Source organism: Sylvia atricapilla, chromosome 23, assembly GCF_009819655.1.
Source record: "Sylvia atricapilla isolate bSylAtr1 chromosome 23, bSylAtr1.pri, whole genome shotgun sequence".
Lineage (NCBI taxonomy): Eukaryota > Metazoa > Chordata > Aves > Passeriformes > Sylviidae > Sylvia > Sylvia atricapilla.
The window spans coordinates 1,628,050-1,650,409 of record NC_089162.1 but is presented as its reverse complement, the minus strand read 5'-3'; the positions used below and the strand labels follow the sequence as shown (position 1 = coordinate 1,650,409).

Below are 22,360 nucleotides of genomic sequence, written 5' to 3'. Positions count from 1 at the left end.
CCCCTCCTCAGCCCTGAGATTGCAGGCGCCCGGGCGGCAGCAGTGGCGTCGGGTTCCCCCTCTGCTGTCAGGTTGATAAATAATTAACAGTTAATCAGGGCCGGGCTTAATTACCTGGGGGTAACCGGAGAGCAGGTCGTGCCGGAGAGCGCAGCCCTGCTTCGGCGTGCCGGCGCTGGACATGGCGCCATGGAGCGAGGCCGGGCACCGCCGCCTTGGAGGGGGCCCTGGATCCTGTGCCTGCTGCCGGTGCTGGCGGGGGGTGAGCACCGACCGTCCCCGCGCGTCCCGGTCCCGGGTGGGGGCGAGCAGAGGCCTGATGGATGCACTGCCCCGGGCAGGGCAGCCGCTGGCGGCCGGAGAGGCGGCCTACGAGGAATGGCGGGCCACGGGCGTGCGAGGCCGGGCGGTGGAGCTGAGCTGTGGGCCGGCCGCCGCAGCCCCGCCGGCCGTGGTCTTCTGGAGCTTCACGCCGCAGGGAGAGGGGCTCCCACGGGCTGTGGCGGTGGGCTCGGGCAGGGAGGTGGCCATGGCCCCCGGCACGGGGATGCTGGGCCGGGTGACACTGCGCAACGGGACGCTGGAGCTGCGGGAGCTGCGTGTGGCCGCCCAGGGCCGCTTCCTCTGCCAGGGGCTCTTCCCAGAGCGGGGCCGGCTCCGTGTGGGCTATGCCGCCGTCCTCCTGCGTGTCCTGGGTAAGTCCCTGGCTGTGGCCAACCTGGGGGGACTTGCTGGCCGGCAGCAGCCAGCATCACTCCCCTAGATCGCGGTCAAGCCCAGCCGCTCGCCCAGTAGCCACCCACTGGCCAACAAAACACCCTCCCAGCCAGCAAAGGGCCCCACAAGTCAATAAAGCATAGCACAAGCCAGTGTAGAGCCCCACTAGCCAATGCAGAGTCTCACTAGCCAACATGGTGGTTCACTAGTAGCTGTAGTACCGCATTCACCAGCAAAGCACCCCACTAGTTAGTGAAGTACCCTGCTTGCCAACATAGTCTGCCACTAGCCGGCAAAGCATCCTACTAGCCAACATAACACGTTGGTAGCCACTATAGCATCCAATCAGCCACCGTAGCTCAACATGAGCCAACCCAGAGCCCCACTGGCCACCATAGGACACCATTAGCCAACAAACCTCTCTCACCTCCAACTAGTGCATCCCCCTACTAGCCAACAGAGCAGCCCACTAAGCCACCGTCATTTCCTTGCCCCAAGCATCCCACCACCCCAAACTGGTCCTAGTAGCTATCCCAGCTAGTCCCCATGCCCACAGCCGGGGTGCCCCTCACTAGCCTGCAGGTGTCCTCACTAGCCATTGCACTGGCTGCTGTGGCACTTCAACAGGCAGAACAATGTCTGGGTGGGGGCCCTGGGTGTTCTGATGCCTCTGGGGGCTGCTCACACTCGGTGTCCCCAGTGCCTGTGTCCAAGCCCTTCGTGCGGCCGACGGCGGCAGCGGCAGCGGAGGGAGCAGAGGTGGCCCTGACGTGCTCTGTGCGGGAGGGGACGGAGCCGCTGAGCTTCTCCTGGCAGCACCAGGAGCCCCGGGGGGGTCCCTCAGTGACCCCTGCGGGCCTGGGGGGCTCCAGGGCACAACTGCAGCTGACACCTGCCAACCGCAGCCACACGGGCTGGTACATCTGCACCGTGCACAACGAGGTCAACAACCACACCAGTGACCCCGTCTACCTGGACATCGTCTGTGAGTGCCCTGGGTGCCACTCACCTCGGGGGGGCCCTCAGCCGCCAGCTGGGGGGGCATCTTCAGGGCTGGTGACATCCATAGCATGTCTGTGGCCACCACAATGCTCCATGGTTTGTCCATGGCCACTGAGCACCCTGCCACCGTGGCATGTCCATAGCTATCATGGAACCCCCATGGACATCATGTATCCTGCCACAGTGATGCCTCTGTGGCCACCACCATGTCTCTGTGGCCACCACGGTATGGCTTGTTGTTGCTTTGACATATTCATGGCCACGATACATCCCAACAGTGTAATGCCTCTCCAGGCACCGTGGCCACGGAGTGCGCTGCCACCACGATGCATCTGTGGCCTTCGTGCTCACAGCCCCCATGGTGCACCCTTTCTAAGGGGGCTTCACTGCCCTGCTTCTCACCAGCGGATGAAGCCTCAGGGAGGGCTGTGCCCCTTCCGTGGGGACATCCCTGTCTCAAGGGCCCTGTGTCCCCACAGATGGCCCTGACGAGCCGGCCATCCGTGTGGAGCCCTTCTCCCCTGAGCAGGGGGGCTTCTCGGCGGGCGAGCGGGAGGACGTGGTGCTGAGCTGCCTGGCTCCCTCCAACCCCCCCAGCCGCTACGTCTGGCTGCACAACGGCTCCCAGGTACACGTGGGGCAGACCTTCGTCATCGCTGCCATCGCCCGCGCCCAGGCGGGCACATACACCTGCCTGGCAGAGAACAGCCACCTGCAGACCCGCACCCAGGCCACCATCGTCCTCACTGTCTACTGTAAGTAACCCCGCGGGGGCAGGCGGTCGGTGCCCACGGGGTGAGACGGACCAGCGCAGCTCCCTGGTGAGGATGGGGGTGGGAGGGGCGGTTTGAGGTGGGGCTGGGGGGAGCCCACGCTCTCCCCCAGTGCCGATGATCTCCGGCAGATCCACCAGCCGGGAGCCCCAGCTGCTCTGCCCAGGCCGCCAAGGATCAGCGGGATGTGGCCCTGCGGTGCCGCTGGCTGGGGGGCTTCCCCCTGGCCCGACTGCGCTGGGTGGGCCCCCAGGAGGAGGAGGAGGAGGAGGAAGAGGGGTTGATGGGGACCAGTTTTTCCATGGCCACCAGGATCCAGTCAGGGGCAGCCACCAGGAACGGCAGCTCCTTCTCCTGCCTGGCCTCCCACCCCGCGCTGCCCCTGGGGGCTGCGTGTGGGACCACCCTGTGTGAGTGACATCTGCCCCCCAACCCCCTTTCTGACCCCCTGGTGTCACAGCAGAGCTGCAACGACCCTGTGCCGTGGTCAAATCATGGGATGGGCATTTCAAGGTGCTGCTGCCCTTCTCCGGCTTGCGAGGAGACGCTGTGTCACAGCCGGGATTGCCAAATCCCCTCGCCCTGGGGTGGGGGAAGGGGGGATGTGTCTCCTTTTTGGGGGTGCTTTGGCACAGCGCTGCAGTGCCCCACTCTGACGCCGCTCCATCCCGCAGGGGTCCCGTCCGGCAGCCCCACGTGCGAGGCGGCGGCCACCAAGGGTGACGAGTACGTGATGCTGCGGTGCCGGTGGGAGGGGGGCACCCCGCTCGTCACCCTTCGCTGGCGGGACAGTGTGGGCCGGACCTTGGGCGACCCCGCGCCCTCCATCGCCGTGCTGGTGCTGAGCACCGACGGCAGCCTGGGGGGCCGGGAGTTCGTCTGCGTGGCCGCACATCCCCTGCGGGCCGCTGCCGCCGAGTGCCGCCTGCGGCTGGGTAAGCCGGAGCCGTCCCCAGTGCCCCTCCGCGGCACGGCGGGGTGGCACGTCCCTGCCGGAACTGTCCGCTCTTCTCGCCGAGTAGAGGTCCCCGAGCTGGAGGCGGAGAGCGAGGTGGCGGTGCTGGAGGGCGGCGAGGCGCAGCTCGCATGCCGGCATCGTGGCAGCAGTGCCAGGCTCGGTGCCGCAGTGGCTTGGTACGACCCAAAGGAGCGGGAGGTGACACCGGGGCTGGCCAAGTACCGGCTGGAGCGGGGAGAAGCGTGGGTCAACCTCACCGTCCGGGATGCTGAGTGGCCGGGGGACAGCGGGATCTACCGCTGCACCGCGACCAATGCCGTGGGCACTGCCAGCCTCCCCGTCCGCCTCCGCGTGGACCGTGAGTCGTGGCACGGGTGCAAAGGGTGGGCTGGAGGCATCTAGGGTGGGCTGGGGGCATCAAGCCCGTCCTGCCGGCCGCCATCCCGCCGCAGGGTACCCAGCGCCGCCCAACGTCACCATCAGTAAGCTGCGGTACACGCGAGCGCGCACCGAGGTGCGGCTGGAGTGGCGGACGCAGGGCGCCGGCAACCTCACCGGCTTCGTGGTGCAGCGGCGCCAAACCAAGAAGCCCCTCCGGGAGCCCCCCAGCCCCTGGGAAACAGCCGCCGGCGACATCGAGCCGCACTCCCGCGACCGGCGCCTGGGGGGGCTGGACCCCGCGGTGCTCTATGCGTTCCGCGTCCTGGCCGTCAACCACCGCACGGCCGGGCACCCCTCCGAGGTGCAGACGCCAGGTGAAGTGGGCAGGGGCTGCTGCTCCGTGGGGGCAGAGCGAGGGTTGAGTGGAGAAGGGCAGCGTTTCGATCCCGGTGGAGCTGAGGAGCCGAGTCAGTAGGTTTCAGGCACAGGCTCGCACCTTCCCTGGCCTTTCTGGGCTCTGCCCGCGCCTGCTGCCTGCTATGTTCCCTCTGCTCTCTTCCAGCCGAGCCTCCCTTCGAGGCCTACCCGGCGGTGACAGGGGCGGCGGTGGCAGGGATGCTGGTGGCCACCGCGGCATCACTGCTGGCCGTGCACTGCATCGCCCGCCACCGGGAGACCCTCCCCCGTGAGTGCCGGGGCCTCGGGGCTCACCGGGGCCACAGCCCGAGCCCTGAGCCACTCACCTCACCCCCATATGTCCCCCTAGGGCTGCACGACCTGCTCTTCCGCACGTGAGTGCCCAAACCCCTCCGCCCCACTGCTCCGTGCCCGGGCAGCAGCGAGAGCCGCGCGTCCCCCCAGGGCTGGTCCCGGCGCCCAGGAGCCTGTGGGCACAGCGGAGGATGCTGCAGCAGCCGCAGGCGGGGAGGAGGAGGCAGCGCCAGCACAGGGAGAGCCGTCTGTCCCCGGCACGGCAGCAGGTGCCGAAGCAGCGCCAGCACAGGGAGAGCCGTCTGTCCCCGGCACAGCGGCAGGTACAGGGGCGAGCTGAGGGCTGAGCCACCCGCCCGCTGACCCACACCCACCTGATGGCACTCGGGCCCCTCTCGCCCCTTGCAGAGCCACTCTCGGCAGCACCAGGCACCACCGATGAGCCACCAGTTAATGTCACCATCACCGTGACAGCGACACCGTGACCACTCCGGCTTTTGCTCTTTATTTCCCTTTCCTCCTCTCTTCCGACCACGGGACGGCAGCACCCACCTGTGCCGCGTCGGGCTGGGAGGCAGCTGGCTGCAAACGCAGCACCCGGCGAAAGCCCCTCCGGCTCAGCCTCGGGCCTGCAGTCACTGCTGGAGCTAAAATAAATATTTAGGCTACAATAAATAGTTTCTCACCGATGGCAAAAAAAAAAAAAAAAAAAAAGCAGCAGCACCGCTCTCAGCCCCAGGGCTGGCATCGACTGGGGATGCTGCTTTGGGAGTGTGCTGAGGTTTCTGTGGTGCAAAAACAGCCACAAAGCTTTTTGTGGGAAGGGGCCTCATCTTCACCCCAAACTCCTGAATTTCAGGCCAAACCACAGGAGGTTATAAATAGTGATTGGAGATGGTTTTTCACTGCATTGGTGCAGGCACGAAGGAAAGCAGGGTTCAAGGGAAGTGTCAGGCAGCTTTCCTGAGTCCTTATGTTCTGGTGTGTGTGGAAACAGGGGCATCTTGGGCCATTTTCTCCTGTATTTGGTTAATAATAATCCATTGGGAAGTATCAAGCCACACAAACCACCTTTGATCAGTGCCCAGAGAGTATCAATCCCCACACCAGCCATAAAGCAGCATCAATCCCTTTATCAAACCACCCCCAGAAATACAAACCCTACCCAAAACCCCTGCAAAACCATCACTTCCAAACGCATAACATTCCAAAGGAATATTACAGCTTCTCTGGAAAACAGAGCATCTTTATCTGACACACCCACAATACAGGGGAGATTTATGCAAGGTTGTTTAAAACCATGGTTAAATTTCAGTGTTTGGGGAAAATGAAGCAGCCAGAGTTAAATCCCAACCACTCCCCTGCCAATCTCTGTTGGAAAAGGGGAAAGCCTTGCAACAGGTTCTGCAAAAGGAAAATCCAGGCTGTGAGGATGAGATAAACAAAAAAGGAGGAGGAGATCTGTGGTGGCTCTGGGGTAGGTGGCAGCCAAAGCCCATGGGTGTGAAGTTCATGGTGTGCAGAGAACTTTGGAATAAGGCAGCTCTAGCTGGGAGGATGCACAACCCTAAAAAAGAAGGCAAAAGAATAAATATAAGCACAAATAATGCAATAGAAGAGAAGGCTTTGGGGAGAGCTCATTGTGGCCTTCAAGTATCTGAAGGGGGCTTATAAAAAGGAGGGAGAGGGATTTCTCATACAAGCCAATAGTGATAGGATAAGGGAGAATGGTTTCACACAGCCAGAGGGCAGGTTTAGATGGGATATTGGGAATAAAGTCTTCCTTGTGAGGGTGGTGAGGCCCTGGCACAGGGTACCAAGAAAATCTGTGGCTGCCCCAGTCTTGGAAGTGCCCGAGGTCAAGCTGGATGGGGCTTGGGGCAGCCTGGGATAGTGGAAGATCTCCCTGCTCATGGCAGAGGGGTGAACTTAAAGGATGAGCTTTAAGATCTTTCCCAAATGAAGCTATTCTGGGATTCTCTGAAGCACAAAACCCTCTACCCCAACACTCAGAGTAGCCCACAGAGCTGCTGCTACCAAAGGGCTTCCTCCTCACACAATCACTCCCCAAACCTTGTGACTGGGGAAGCTGCACCAGTAGCTCTGAGCTCTCCAGGGCTTTGGAGCAGCTGCAGCCAGGCTGGCACAGCTCCCTCCCTTCCCAGACTGGCCAGGGACACTGCTCTGGGCTGTACATGTCACCTCGGGGTGGCCAGAACTCTAAATTGTGCTTAATTTCTGGGGCTTTGCAGTGTGACTCACGTGGGGGGAGGGACTATTTTGCAAGCACTGGTTTGGTTTATTTACTGGGATTAAATTTGGAGAGGAAAAATGAAAACACCCACCCAAGCCCTGCAGTTAAGCTTGCAGCATCTCCATCGTGCTGTGTCCAGGATGGGTGGGTTCCTGACAGCCATGCCCAGGGCTGGTGGGAGCTGTTTCACCATGACTGGTTTCATTTCACAGCTATCCAAGCTGTCAGTAATCCCTCAAACCAAGAGTTGAAGTGGATTTTATCTTCTGCGAGTGGGAAAGTGAGACAGGCTGGATTTCCACCTGTACTTCTGTAGAAGGGTTATCGAGCACCTAATGACAGTCACTGATTCAGGTTCTGCTTCAAGCTGCACAGGACAGACTCAACCGAGGCTCTTTTTTTCTTATTAATCTTCTTATTTCCTCATCAAGATCTTCCCAGAGAAACCAAAAGAGGCCAGGAGGTGTTCATGGAAAGGAAGGTTCAAGTACCATGTCCCAGAGCTGCCAGGGAGGTGGCAGCTGTTTGTCATTTTAGACCTGCTTAAATCCTTCTCTTGTGCTCCTCGAAATTGCCACGGAAACACACTCCACATTTCCCATCCTCATTCTTTATATTATTGCAATTCTTTTTCATAGACATAACCAGGCTAGTTTTGTGGTGTGTGAGGGAAGAAAAAAAAAAAAAAAACCAACCAACAAAAAAGGGATTTCAAGGCATAAATAATATAAAAAGGCAACCATTTTGAAACCAAGATACATTCATATGACACTACTACAAAAAATAAATAGTGACTCTCTCTGTTATAATTAACATCCCCCCCGTGACTCCCTTTCAGCGGTGCTGCGGTGCAGTTCCTGGCGTTAAGTGGGGACAATGGTCACTGCCTCAGGATTCCCGCAGCTGGAGCTGACAAAGGTCCCCAGAACCATTTAGGGTGACTCCGGATGAACTCCATCCTGGTTTTTCCTTACAGTCCTTGGAAACAGGCTGAAGAATGAGGGGACTCCAACTCAAAATGTGGTTCGATGTTTCCGAGTGCACGCAGCTGCTGCCTGCAAAGCAAGAGCGGGGTGAGTGGTTGGGTTGGGTATTCCAGGAGATTCTCTGTCAGCTCAACAGACCCACATGCCCCAAAACCTCTTTAATTCCAGTGAGTGATAGTCTTTGAGCTCAGGCTCATTCCCACCACAGCAGGCACAAGCACAGGGCACAGGCTCCATCCCAACACAGCACCTGTATGGAACAGCTCAGGCTGAGGAGGTCAGCCCAGCACTGGAATAATAAAACCCGCTCTGAGATGGCTGTTGCTGAAAACAGCTATGAAATAATGCTGAACCTTTAAGATTCATTTGCACATGGTCACAATTCACATAACTGCTACACTCACCCCAAATCAGCAACAGCTCCAGGCATTTGGTGGAAAGGGGTCAGTGAGGAGTTCATGGCACCAAGGCCACACTCCTGATCTGGCACAGCCTGCCAGAGGTGTGTCCACATGAACCTGCCTTCCCCTCCTGCCACAGAGTGCAGAGGGAACTGCCTGATTTCAGCACACAGGGTGCAATGATTCCAGGATGGGACAAGGAACAGATTCTCTTTCCACCAACAGAGACTGAGACCCTCCCTGTGTCAGTTCCTGCCTCCAGGATGGCTCTGGAATGCCTGTGTGTCCTGTGTTGGGGCCAATGGGTGTGCTGTGAGTGCAGCATCCATCAGTCACAGCTTCCTTATGTGCTCAATGAGCCCTTTTTAGAGGCATCAATCACAAGGGCATGACAGGACCGGGCACTGCAGCAGCACTGCTCCCGCTTCCCATGATGAGAAAGGCGGGACACTTCACTTTCCTCCAAGCCTGCTCTTACAAGGGTTTAATTACAGCTTCCCTGCAATAAATTAAGCTCCCTACAGACATCCTACAGAATATTCCCAGCTTCCCAGCCAGGTGCTGTGCTCTGTGGGATGCCTCACCGTCCATGCAATCCACAGAGAGCTGGCTCCTGCCCTCCCGACAGCAGGGGTGCTGCACCAGGGGCTGCTCCGCGCTCTCCGCGCCCTCCTGCTCCAGCCGGGCGCTGCACTCGGGGCTGGCCGAGGCCAGGCACATGGCCACCATGACGTGGGGACTCAGGGGCTTCATCTCCACACCGTCCTGCTGGAAAGGGGCTCCCAGGGGCACGAGGGGCAGCGTGCTGCTGCCAAAAGTGCCGTTGGTTTTGGTGAAACACCTGCGGGAGGGACAGAGGCCAAAGTTACTCGGTGGCTTCCTCCTCCCCTTCTTCCTCCACTCGCAACTTTTATGTGTTTTACCACGTCAATAATCAGAGCATTTGTCAAATTAGTTTTAAATATATTTGTGGAGCGATTCTGACATTAAGAAAAGGACTGAGTGGTTTTTGTTTCTTCCAGCAGACAGCTGAAAACATTCAAAACACGCTCAGTTCTTTCCCCCATCAATTGAGACCCAATGACCTGACTTGTGAGTCCATTTCTCCATCAAAGCAACTCCATAAAACATGTTTTCACTGCCAAGATAAGAGCTCAAATTTGAAACCCAAGCTGCACACTTAAGTACCTTGAAAAATAAATGCTAAGTGTTATTGGAGTGAATGCAAATTAGAAAAATAGATGCAATATAACAAATTTAACCTCCCCCCTTCTGCTGTGTAAGTCAGATTGTGGCCCTGTAATACCTGTGTAAAGCTGTGAAACTGAAGTTAAAGTGCTGAATCAATTGTTACAGCGGAGGTATTTAAGCTTTAAACAAAAAGGAGCAGGACTTTGACACACATACCATTGCAGCACAAGGGAAAACACCTGAGTGTTTGCAGCCCCGTGAACAATGTGGACTCAGGGAACATTTACATAAACAATTCCTACATAAAAGAGCCATAACTACTCCAAAAGTAAAAGGTTCACTCGCACAGCTACCACAAACTTTGAGAAACTACACGTCAAAATGCTCCTTGTTATGTGGTGCAGGACAGAGATGGATCTGCAGTAAACCCATGGAAATAAGGACAGAGAGTGCTCACACCGTCCAGTGACACCCCAAAATGCTCCTGTGAAAGCTGAACAGGCTTCAGGTCTTTATGTACTAGTGCAGATACAACTTTGAGCACCTTTCTTCTCTTTCTTTTCTAGCAGATGTAAACCCATCCCTCACCTGCTTTGCTCACAGGGATCAGCCCAATCTACTTGCTATACATCATCCCTGGGGCTGTTTAAGGCTGGCATTTGGAAATCCAAAAATTGATCCCTGGGACCTGCCTGCTCAGCTGCTGTCTCAGGAAGTAGCACTGTGTGCTGCTTCAGACTGGTTCTGGCCCAAAACTGAGCAGAGTGGATGAAAAATTGCTGGAAAAGGAGGAAAGATAGATTGAGACACCAGCAGTGCCAGGGCAGCAGCCAGCAGAGCTGACCTTGACAGCAGCCCAGCACTGAGCTCAGAAGGGTTTAAAACCAGGACATGTTAAGCTTGGCAGTCTCAGTTAAGTCCTGCCCAAGTCCCAGAAACCACTTTTATGCCATTAAAAAAGTCATGGCAATAAGGGAAAACCATCATGTTGGAGGGACCCATCCTACAGTCCTGCCTAGAACCTCAGTTCATACCTGAAACTTGATGAAAACCTGAGATCAATAGTGCCAGAACCAAAAGAGCAACAAAACACCCAACAACACAAAAAAACTTGTCAGAGGAGGAACTGCAGTGAGCTTCCCCTCTGGCAGATGTTTCACCTGCAAAGCCAGAACAAGACAAATGCCTGCTCCCCTCCCAAAAGCTGTGAGGATGGAGCAGCACTAAACTTCAACCTTCACTCTCCTATTTTGTCCTTCTGCTCCTGTAACTGCCTCCAAAATCATTATTCCAAGTACCAAAATACCACAGAAGCCACTGGAGAATCCACATGAAACACATCTGGTCCTCAAACAAATCCATTTATTAGTTTGCCTTTCTCTCCGCAGAGGTTTTGACTGCACTCACTTATTATTTAGAAAAAAAGGGTCAGAGAAACCCATCTAAATGTTTGGGTTTGCATGTTTCTGGGGGTTTCTTCTTAAAGACACAAGGTCAGTGGAATTCTCTGTATTATTTTAAGAGCTTGAAGGATGTTTCAACACAGCAGTTCAGCCTTCTAAGCTTCAATAACCACATTTTGATGGAAGCTAGCCATGGGGATATCCAGAGCAGAGTGTGGAGGAAGAGTGATGTAAAATCCCTGCTGTGGAAAACACATCTTCTATCAATTCCTAATACTGAAACCCTACTAAATTATAATCTAAAAAAAAAAAAAATTAGATGAAAAAGCTAGAAAAACAAACTGATGCTCGTACATTTGAATTGTGCATTTCAGATTTCTGATCAAAATACACTGAATTTGCAAAGGAGAGAGAGCTGAAAAAGTATAAATTCCTCTGCAAACATCGGGTATCTTGAGAGCTTTAGCACAAAGGCGTAAGAGAAGAAAAAAGATCAGTTCTGAACCCTGTCAACCACAGGCTCTGTCCACTATAGCAAAGTGGATCTCCAGTTTTCAGCAGCTTCTCACTCTGGCAAGGCTCCATGAGCAGTTATGAGGGATAAAGTGCTAATTTAAACGGAAGACCCAGGGATTTCAGCACTGGAATAATAAAACCTGCTCTGAGATGGCTGTTGCTGAAAACAGCTATGAAATAATGCTGAACCTTTAAGATTCATTTGCACGTGGTCACAATTCACATAACTGCTACATTCACCCCAAATCAGCAACAGCTCCAGGCATTTGGTGGAAAGGGGTCAGTGAGGAGTTCATGGCACCAAGGCCACACTCCTGATGTGGCACAGCCTGCCAGAGGTGTGTCCACATGAACCTGCTTTCCCCTCCTGCCACAGAGTGCAGAGGGAACTGCCTGATTTCAGCACAGGACTCCAGGGTGGGACAAGGTACAAGTCCTCTTTCCACCAACAGAGACTGTGGCAGGGGGACAGCCCTCACCTGTGCAATGAGGTTGAACAAAATGGAGAAAACACTCCAGCCCCAAATTCCTACTTGCCAAAACCTACTGAGCTGACTGCACTAACCCAACAGGGGCCTTCCTCCTCCTTCTCCTCCTCCTCCTCCTCCCCCTGGCCATAGACCCAGCTCCCTGGTGTAATGCTGAGGCACGTTCTGGTCCTCTCCATTCCCCTCTCCCATGTCCTCTTTTCATTCCCCCAGCGCCAGGACAGGACGGAGCAGTCCCTGCTGAGCAGCTCTCTGCCAAACCGAGGTTAATGATCCCCTCCGGGGCAAGGCAGCTGTAAGGGACAACTTGTTTCCCTATCAAGCAGTCAAATATAGAATGGGGCTGTGAAAACTCAAAGTTCAGGCTCTGCTGATGACCTGTCTGGGAGGAGCAGTGCAGTTGCAAAGGACAGAAAGAACTCTTTCCCTCGCTTTCTTGGGGAAAAAAAAAAAAAAAAAAGAGCAAATAAAAAGCTACATGTGTTTAAAACTGGAAGCAAGCTCTTAATTACAGTGTAACACATATGGCCTGTTCCAAATTACTGCGAGTCTCAGACATCCTGGTGAGAGCTGCTGCACAGCCTGCTTGAAATCACAGCATTGGGGTGTGAGGGAACGTATTGTGCTTTCCTGGGACCTGCCAGGGACACTGGGCCAGGCAAGGTGTGCCCAGCTCCACCTGCGAGCAGAAGCTTGTCAGCATTGCACTGTCATGCACATATTTATCGAAGGAAGAAGGATTCAAAGCTCATTATAAGTGGGATTTTTAAAAGTAAAACTATGAAAATAAAGTGAACATGTTTTCTGCCTTCAACAACAGGTTTATTGTTCAACAGGTGTTGGACTCGATGATGCTTGTGGGCCCAGCTCACAATAGTTAATGATTCTATGATTCATTTTGATTCAGCTTAGCCAGATGCACACCTAAAGGCAGCTGAAGATTTTAACAATACTGAAAAATCAAAGTATGATTGAAAAAAAAGCCCAGAGCCTACCAATCAGAGCAGTCCAGCATGTCTGACTTTCAGTCCTATTTCTAATCATTAAAATAACCAGAGATTTAGTCAGAAGCCTGGGAGGATAATAATTCCAAAAGTAAAAACTTCACAGTTTTTATTAGGTTTCTGACTCTCAGCTACAGTGCAGGAGACAAATTTTCCCTTAGTCTACACAAGAATCCTTTCACCCATAAAAAAAAATGTATTCCACTCTGACAATGGCTGGCCAATCTCCTCCTGAAGGCCTCAAGAACTTCAAATCCCACGTTCTACAAAGAATAGCATTGTGAAGGCAAAGGGGCAAGTTGGTTAGTGTTCTTAAGGGAATGTCAGGAAGTGTAAAATATAGAAGACCAATTAAATCCGATTTGACAAGCTCCATATGGAATGATCCTGTTATCTCAAAACTGAAGAGCACACAGGAAATACGGATTTTAAAAAAAATGCAGTGCCCAACATGCCTCACTTCCTAGAGAGCATCAGAGGAGCACGTTGAGCAAAGTGAGCTCTGGGGCTTTTACAACTTGTTTTATTCTATCCTATGGACAATCCTCAACTGCTCTCCAGGTCATCCATGGTGCTCCTGGTGCCAGCCAGGACTCCAGCTCTCAGCTTTTGTCAGCCCCAGCTCCACCCAGTGCACAGAGGGAGGGCTTTTCTCTGGGCAGGTTCTTTCTCACCTGTTATTGTTCCGACAATTCCGGCAGCTGATGCACTCCGAGGGGTCAGCCTGTGGCACTGCCGTGTACAGCCCACCACCCTGCAGCAGGAAGGAAGGATAATAAACCATTAGAAGTCAAATCACTATTGGGACACCCAAGAGCTCTTTGACTCAGTTTCCCCACTCTAATCAGGTCACCGATGCCCTGCTCCAGGCTGTACGTGGCACGGCAACACTGAGCGATTGTCCAAAGGCCAGGGGAGGGCTTTGCCAGTGTGTGTGTCAAGGAAAAGTAAATAACTGCAGCTTAGACAAGTATGTGGTCATTTCCCTGGTCTGTTTTCAGCTTAATATGCTGAGGTTTAATTTAATAAACACACTGTAAATATATTTATTTTTAACGCTGATGACAGACATGAAAGCGAATTGCTGTTCATTAGCACTCAAGGCTTGTCTAGGGAGACAGAGGATTAAATTTGGAGGGCTGATGTCACATACAAACCCATCCCACTTTCCTGTAATTACTCCAATTAGATCAGTTTACTTCACTACACTGATTTTTGAACCATTTCGTATTTGTACAGATGGGGTAATTCCTCAGCCAGCAATGACTCCGGGTGAGAGGGATTTTGTGTTGTTGGTTTTGGCTAACGGGGCCATTACAAGCCAGTTGAAATGCCCAGATTAACACATACCTCATTGTTAGGGACCAGGCAGACAGTGATGCAGGAGCCACTCCAAGAGGGCTGCAGAGCCAGGCTCCCGCACCAGGCCCCAGGAGGGAGCCAGGCTGGGAAGGCTCACCTGGCTTTTGGCAGCTCAAATGCTAGGGAACTTCTAGCAATCCTTAGTTTTGCAAAAAACAGAGCTTATCTTAAAGTTTTTGAGGGATAGGGAGCACTGAGGAAATGCCTAATTAGTCTTGATTGCCATCCTGGCCAGTTTCTCCCTTCCTCATTTAACCCAATCATTGAAACAATAAAGAGCGACCTAACGAGGATCAGAACATCCTGTTGCTCTGCCGAGCCTCGCCCACGTGCCAGTCCCAGCCCTTCTCCACATTGTGTGACATCGTGTGACTCAAACTTTCTACAACAACGAGGGGGAAAGAAAAACTCAACCCCTGTCACCTGTTCCCAGCAACACAGCAGCGTTGGGTGGACACAGAGGAGCTCCAGGCACCAAGACCTGCGTCATCACACATGTATTTCCTTCTTTCCCCCCCAGAAAATAAAAATGGGAGGGACAAAACATAATGCAAACTCCCAGTCTTTCTCCTGGGCAAGCTTTTGAGCATTGCAAATGTTTCCCTCTGAGGGCTTGGAGATTTTTGGAGAGGTTCACCCACTGCAAGGTTGGACAAGTCAAAAACATCCAGCTGGGGCCTTGGTTGCTCTTGAAAACAATCAAAAGTGGGCACTTCTTGCTACATGGATAGGCCATGGACAGAATGGGGTGAAGAATTGACTGGTCTGGGCTCAGACTGGAGGAAACTGAAGTGGCAACTACTGTGCAAGTGCTAATTTGTTGTTCAATAAAATGAAGTGCTTGTGCTCAATTACCAACACAAACAATAGACCCGTTTTTTTTCTCCAGAAACAGCATGGGTTATTCAGACTTTTGAACTTTTTCTTTCAGTTTTCCTGGGCAATGTTCACAGTTTTGAGTAAGTTTAGTAAGTTTGAATGCAAGCCATCTGTTTCCATAGACAATAATGAAATCATTATTCTCTCTTGGAAACAGGACACGTTTCAGCAAATGAAGTATTTTTCCACAGCATACAAAGGCTGGATCGCAGACTGAAATTAGTTTTTAATTTTATTTTCAATTTCAAAACAAAAAACGAGCCTGTCTCCACAGTCACAAACAGGGGACTGAAAAAAAAAAAAAGCAGCAGTGTTACTGCTCTGCTGCAGCTCAAGATGTATGGGGCACTTCATTCCATGGAACCTCCTGCGCCATTCGTGCTTTGCCATAATTAATAGCACTGCTCAGAGTTACAGATCTGAAACAGGTGGGGGAAAAACGGGTGATCCATAAAGCTGCAGAATAAGCAGCTATAATTAAATGTATTTAACTTGGAGATTGAGAAATACCATATGTACAAGTAAAGTATCTCAGCCCAGCAATAAGGCATTCTCAGAGCTTACATGCTGTTAGGAGGAGGGTAGAGGCAGATTTCCCAGAGTAAGTGGAATTCTTGCTGTCATCTGATATTCTCAAATGAAAACCATGATGTTTGTATCACAAATATCAGCACAGTTGCTTCCTCTGGGATAAGGAATTCAGTGGAACTGGCTGTTATCAATGGATGAGTATTCCCCCACCCGAATTAAGCCTGCTTCCACAGCCTCTAAATGAATCCCAAGGTCTGGGCTGAGCCTCCCACCCAGTGTAGGACCTTACGTTTACGAGGTGATGGGGATGTTCGTAGTCCACGTGGGATCTGGAAAGGGAGTTGGTGTGCCCTGGGTACAGTCCTGCTCCTCCTCCACTCATGATCCCATTGACACCATTGGGAACTTTGTGATGGACGTGGGGACAGCCGTTGCTGAGGCCATTGCTGAGGAAGTTTCCGTGGATGCTGCCATTGACTCGACTTGTCCCGGGTAACGTCGTGTACTCAATCATCTGCCCATTGATATCTGCCCCTTGGTAGAGGTAGCCTGGAGGGTCATATTCTGCAAAAGATATTATTACTGAAAGCACTTCTATTGCTAAATGAGAAGCTAAATGAGCATCTCTAAAAAATAAAGAAGCTTATTTTTTCTTTCTCCAGTCTGCAAACTAGATCTTATATTCAACTGCTTAGCATACAAATGTAGACATGGAAAACAGCCACATCCTGGAGAGCAGACCAGAAATGTTGGTCTGGAAGGACCTGGCTGATGTCAATTACTACAAGAGCATCCTAAAACCAGACCTTTTGTATCACCAACAGTCCCTCTGCTATATCTGCTATAAGCTGCTTCCAGAAGATCTCTCTGGGCTGCAGCTGAAGATACTATCTTATCTTGCAAGAAGTTTATTTCATTTATCTCTGTAGGAGAGTAAGAACATTTTAAAAATAACCACAGGCCATGGCAAGAGCAAGGCTGATTTATGCAGAAGGAGCAGAAAAGGCCAGTGCAGAGATTCTGCTGGCTCTGGGCTGTTGGCGGGTGCAGAGCACCTTGCAAAACCCCTGCTCCAGGCTCCTGCTCACTAATGAACAGGTTTTCCTTATTAACACCTCTCTGGAAGATTTGGCCATTGAATGCCATCTCATTGTGCAGGGACTAAGAGGTAACAAGGGACTAGTCCTAGAGCTGCAAGTTCTCTTTCTTTCCAGATGCACTCAAGAAAGGGAGAGATCCAGGGTTTAACTCTCCACGATTTTAACAAGTGATTACGATTATACACATTCTGCCTCTGCAATCATCAGAGACCTATGCAGGGGCTTAAAGTCAAAAACAAACAGCAGAAACTTTGGCCAGGCCTTTCCTACACCATTCTCAAGGTGCAACTGCAGCACAATCCTCCAGGGATGCATCAGGCCAGGGAGCATCAGTGTGAAGAAATGGAGACATTGCTGCTCTTAAAAACGCTAGTCTGCACCTAAGGCACACCTGGAATTACAAGTCTCTCCAGAAATGCAGGTTGGCTCCTAACAGGAAACTGCTTCCCATCCATAAAAAGCAGCACGGACATTCCTAATTTTACTCTGGTAATATTTTCCCAATGAAGCCAACCCCCCCACTCACTCTGCATGGCGTTCTGCTGCCGGTTCTTCCAGAGGCACATGGCGATGAAGACGATGAGGATGAGGACCATGACTCCCAGGACACAGCCCACGATCAGGTAGAGCATGTCACTGCTGCGCACGGGGCCGCTGGCGGGCACGGCCCCGCTGCCCCCTGCCCGCTCAGGAGGGCTGGGTGGAGTGCTCAGGTCTCTCACTGGATATTCTGATGCCCCCGGCGTGCGTTTCACTGGAGGAGTAGAGACAAGCACGTGTTTTTTCATAATTATTGCTGAGTCTGCCTCGCAAAGAAAGCTTCCAAGTCAATGTTAAATCCTACAATGAGAATGCCAGCTCCTATTGGGTAATAACTGTTTGCCTTGGAAAATGGTGATTAACCCGCCTGCTCACCCGCTCTTTGAGGTCACTGGAACTTTAACGAGCCGCTCGAGGTACCCGTGGCTGCAACTGCTCTAACTCTCGACTTGAAAGAGCACAAATCTTTCCACTTCTGAGGTCAGGAAAAACCACAACACTCGTTTCTCTTGCCCAGGCTCTGCCAGATGACCTGCTCTTATCTGATGTGAACCCTGCTAACCCCCTTTACAAACCACACAGTTGAAAATCAACCAAGAAATGAACAGAAAATCACTGAAAATTAGATGCTAGTTTAACCCAGGAATTGCATTTACATTCGTTTCCAGTACACCACAGTTCAGATTTATTTCATTTGACACTAAAAACCTAAAAGAGGTGCCTGGCTTAGGAGTGAAGCTGGTCAGAGAGATACAAACACCTCCATGCAGGTATGCTGAATGAGCTGGATCACCCTTATAAGCCTGGGGGGATAAATTTTAAGGAAGAGGCAATATGAATGACAGATTACATCTCACCCATTTTAAAATTAGAGAAGAAAGTTATATTCCTTGCAGGAGGGAGACTAACTGTGTGCGTTAGCCTTGCAGCCCTGCAGCTCCTACTCCTTCCTTCAAAGGTTTCACTACTCACTTTGCTGAATTTTGATGCTTCCGCTCCCAGAGGGCTTTTTTCTTTTTTTTTCCCCCACATTTTTTCATAGCACTACATTTGAAGTTTACTGTCTGCATTTTCCCTTTACAGCCTTACTTGGTTTTAGAGATTAAAGGAGACAGGAATTCTTCGCAAAATAAATGTGACTGCCATATCTGACACTTCCCGAGAACAGTACAAACTTTGTGCCAGAGGCATGCAGGATTAGGGATGGAGGCAGCCAACACAGCCATCAATTGCTGTGGTCTGCACTTATACAACGTGTCACAGAGCCCTGAAGACATAAAACAGACGTACAAATCAATTCTGTCATCTTCAGGCGCATGGTTGTCTCCTAAGGAGAGGCCATCAGCACTGCAGAGGCAGCAGCGCTATCTCTGAGGGCAGGCAAAGCTGCAGAGCTCTGCTGAGAGCCTCAGGAGTGCAACGGATCACTTTCCATATGTTCAAAACAATCCCAGCTTCAGAAGACAAAACAATCCTCTGAAACATTCCAGAAAATTACGGTCATCATCGCAGCTGACTTTTGTGCTGCTTAAAAATTCCCCCAGTGGATCTTTCCCATCCCAAAGGCAGCCTTGGCTCGGCCCCGCAGCCTCACCTTTGGTCTCGCAGATCATCACGTTGCTGTACTCACTCTCCCCCCCCTCGTTGTAGCACTGCATCTTGATGTCATAAGAAGTTTCAGGCTGCAGGTGATTTATCAGGTGCCACTGCTTTGTACCTGTGGGGGGACAAAAAGTAAATCGACTGCAGTTCAACTACCCAGAGGAGCCAGAATTATGGACGAGTGCACTGTAGGGACCTTTTCTACCAAATGCAGGGGCACTGCAGCTTGTCTTGTTAGCACAAAAATCTTCAGTAACAGTTTATGGACTTAGCTGAAACCATGGTCCATGAGTGGCATCCCTACTCATGGTAGAGGGTTGGAACTAGATAACCTAAGGTCCCTTTCAACCCAAATTATTCCATGATTCTTGCGTTATCTTATGAAATTGATTATTAGAAGGACCTTTTGATGAATTAAAGCGAGGGGTTTTTTCAGTATTTTCTTTTAAAGAAAGTCTTTCTCTACAAAAACCAGAACTCAGTAAACTCAAAACCCAGACATACAAGTGCCCACACATGTAATTTAAATTCACCAGCAGCCATATGCACCCTAAACATGGAACTGCCAAAGGGATGGGTTTAGGGTGGATTATGCTGACTATTTACAGTACACTGGGCAAATAACAAGAAAAACTGGCACAGAGAGCTGGGGATAAGGGAAGAACTTGGCTGTGAGCAGACCTTCTCAAGGTGCAAGGTACCACAGCAGCCATTGGTGTCTGGACACATCTGGGTTGCTCAATTTGGCCAAGACCCCAAATAATTGAACGTGCATTTTCTGAACCATCCTGGGAACGCAGCAAGGCTGTCCCGGTGCCACTGCCCCTGCAGAGCCCGAGCCCCAGCCCCAGCCAAGCAATCTTCTCTAATAGGACGGTTTTGTCATCTCTGGCCCCTGGCCAGCATTTCATTTAGACACCCTCCTGAAGTACTGAGCACTTCAGGATAAATCACTCCCAGTTTTTACTTTCACGGGCTTGTGACAAATTTTACTAAACAGCGACCCTTTTTTTTTTTTTTTTTAAATTTTTTTTTTTTTTAGGGAGTTTAATTAACTGTTTGAGTGCTCTTAATCCCTCTTGGAAAATACCACCTTGAACTGTTTCCACTGTTTCTAAGGAACTGTCTACCACCTACTGATTAAAGCATTAATAAAAAGGCTCGGGCGTGCTCGGCAGGCAGGGGCTGTCACTGTGATGCTGCTCAAACTCCTGGGACCCCAGCCCAGGTCCAGACCCTGTGCCCAGCCCCAGCAGGATGGGGGTACCCAGGAGGGCCCCTCTGCACCAGGGGCTGCCCAGCACAATCCGTGTGCAGCTCTCGCCTGCTGCACGTCTCAGTGAGGGCGGACAAGCCCCGGCTGAAGCTGGAACCGCCTTGCCCTAAATCGCACGTTTTCCCAAGATTCAGACTCGGTTTTCCCGGCGCCCCCACCCCCAAGCATTCCTTTCGGTAATTACTACACCAGGTTTTAGGTTTCCGCTTCAAACCATTAGTGGAACTGGAATCAGTACAGGCACTTTAACTGTCCTCTCCGTGCACCATTAGCAAGGGAAAACATTTAAACAACTGACATCAGACTGCATTTACATTTAAAATTCAATCTCCAGGATCCTCGAAACAGAGAAATTCAGACCAGAAACAGAGAAATGCAGACCATCGCTGCAAGACAGGGGTGATTTTTTTGCTTTTGCTTAAAGCGGCTGAGAGATACCGAGGAGCCATCAGAGTCAAGCTTTTTGCTTGTTTTTTCCTTCAAATAAAATCTGATTTTGCCTGTAGCGGCATTTATAAGGGGGAAGAAAGGTTTCTGCAGAGTTTTGAATGTCTCGAAAGACAAGACTTAACAGGAAGCGGTGAGGAAAGCCTGCGGCAAGCACTCAGCTAGCACAGGCATCACAACACTTTTTCCACAACTCATGCAGTCATTTCAAGATAAAATTCCCTGTCAAAACCCAGATTAATTCAAAGGTAACGGGGGGGAGGGAAAAAGTGAGGAACAAGTGATTTATGGCAAAAATACCTTAAGTCACATGTTCCTCTACATATTTCACATCAAGAGCTTCCAATCACAACTTAATTGAAAATAGTTCTCTCTCCTTTTTTTTTTTTTTTTTCCCTCCTGAAAAGCTAATTTAGGGGAGCACAGTCAAGAAAAGTCGAAGTTTAAATCTTTCCACCGAGTGATTTCTGTTGCAGGCTCTGGCAGAGCAGAGCAGCTGCTAATGGTTTCAGACTGCCACAAAGAGTTCAATACACACGCTCGGAAAAAAACCCGAAACAAGCTAATTTCACAGCACAGTGGAGCCCACTTAAACAACTAACTGCTCGGTGTATAAGATTTATAAACACACAAGTTCTGTCTAGCAAAGGCTAAAATACATTTGCAGATGAAGGTGCAGCCTGCACAAGGTCCCTTAAAGCCTCTGAGCTCAAACTCTGGATCTTTAATAGCTTTATAGTCTGCAAAAGCTTATGTCATGCATCAAAGTACTATGTGCAGTATTGTCTGGCAAGGAAAATTTTCAAAATAAAGGTCCATTCCTCTTGTAACTGAATAAATGAGGGGGAAAAAAATAATTAACGTCATCGGGCCAGAATGAGATCACTGCATTTGCTCAGCCCGAGCAATAAGGACATTAAATAAAATATTTTTAAAAGGGTTTTCCACTTCTGGACTAATATAGACATTATCTAATAACTTCTTCCAGGAAAATGATGATCTAATATGCGCAGGGGAAAAAATAACTTGATTAAAAGGCAAAATGAAGCACAAACATACTTGCATTTGCAGAGTGCTACAGCACTTGAGGCTAAAAGCAACTTCCTTATAGCAGGAGAAGTGATTAGGCGAGGTAAGAGGAGAGAAGAGCAATTACACACAAGGCACTACCAGCTTAGAAAGTCCATACTGGGGTAAATAATTTTAAAAGCCAGCTAGTTGTTAGTACAGTCTGTAACCCAGATGTTCTTATCTTGGGTTAAACCTCATTTACACTGCTTTCTCTTTATACAACTTGAAGGTACACCAGTTTAAATAGACCTTCATTAAGGATTTGCAGCTGTATAACAAACCAAACTTAAGCCCAGTATTTAGTTCTCAACCTTCTATGTCAAAGAGGCTTCAGAAGGAAGAAACCAGCTCACGTGTGGGCAAAACCCAACGTTAGGGAGTTGAGATAGCTCCTTCTGTGAGATATATTATAAAGACTGCTTGGGAAAAGCAGTTTAGACTTCATATAAACACAGCCAACATGGCTACAGGGTGTCCTTCTGCCCCTTCTCCAAGCACACGTGCCCAGCACCGTACCGTCCACGATATCCCGCTTGTAGTCGCTGTCGTTGTCGCTGTCCGTGGGCCGGTAATAGATATAAAATCCTTGGATGGGCGTGTTGTTGTTGCTCGATGTGATGTACTACAAAAGAATTTTAAGAGACTGCATGAGAGAAGAAAAGTTTTAACTGAGTCCTGCTGAGTTGTCATCACCGAGTATCTCGTCCGCTGCAAATATGAGTATTTATAATAAGGTTGTGTAAGCAAAGGTGACTTAACTCCCCAGA

At 51.0% G+C, this 22,360-nt stretch overlaps 2 protein-coding genes across 2 annotated transcripts in view; one reads left to right on the top strand and one right to left on the bottom strand.

Moving 5' to 3' along the window:
- Positions 1-189: 189 nt before the first annotated feature.
- Positions 190-5,027, top strand: VSIG10L2 (V-set and immunoglobulin domain containing 10 like 2). The gene is made up of 12 exons (XM_066334848.1): positions 190-262; positions 342-695; positions 1,418-1,702; positions 2,199-2,474; positions 2,624-2,902; positions 3,167-3,427; positions 3,515-3,808; positions 3,903-4,205; positions 4,394-4,516; positions 4,598-4,622; positions 4,693-4,865; positions 4,951-5,027. The coding sequence occupies exons 1-12, from the start codon at positions 190-192 to the stop codon at positions 5,025-5,027; spliced, it is 2,523 nt and encodes an 840-aa protein (XP_066190945.1).
- A 2,492-nt stretch (positions 5,028-7,519) lies between these two features.
- CDON (cell adhesion associated, oncogene regulated) overlaps positions 7,520-22,360 on the bottom strand; it is a 36,871-nt gene continuing 22,030 nt past the window's right edge. The window contains exons 13-19 of the mRNA XM_066334847.1: positions 22,110-22,215; positions 18,792-18,914; positions 17,184-17,411; positions 15,847-16,121; positions 13,460-13,539; positions 8,768-9,024; positions 7,520-7,851 (exon numbers count right to left, since the gene is read on the bottom strand). Of these exons, the coding sequence (XP_066190944.1) occupies positions 7,685-7,851; positions 8,768-9,024; positions 13,460-13,539; positions 15,847-16,121; positions 17,184-17,411; positions 18,792-18,914; positions 22,110-22,215 (1,236 nt within the window). The 3' untranslated portion in view covers positions 7,520-7,684. The remainder of the gene's footprint in view (positions 7,852-8,767; positions 9,025-13,459; positions 13,540-15,846; positions 16,122-17,183; positions 17,412-18,791; positions 18,915-22,109; positions 22,216-22,360) is intronic.

Excerpts from the sequence above, each read along its gene's own strand:
- VSIG10L2 (XM_066334848.1), top strand. The coding sequence starts at position 190 with ATGGAGCGAGGCCGGGCACCGCCGCCTTGGAGGGGGCCCTGGATCCTG. Across the intron at positions 696-1,417 it reads CGTCCTCCTGCGTGTCCTGG|TGCCTGTGTCCAAGCCCTTC; the intron begins GTAAGTCCCTGG and ends CGGTGTCCCCAG. Across the intron at positions 4,206-4,393 it reads CTCCGAGGTGCAGACGCCAG|CCGAGCCTCCCTTCGAGGCC; the intron begins GTGAAGTGGGCA and ends GCTCTCTTCCAG.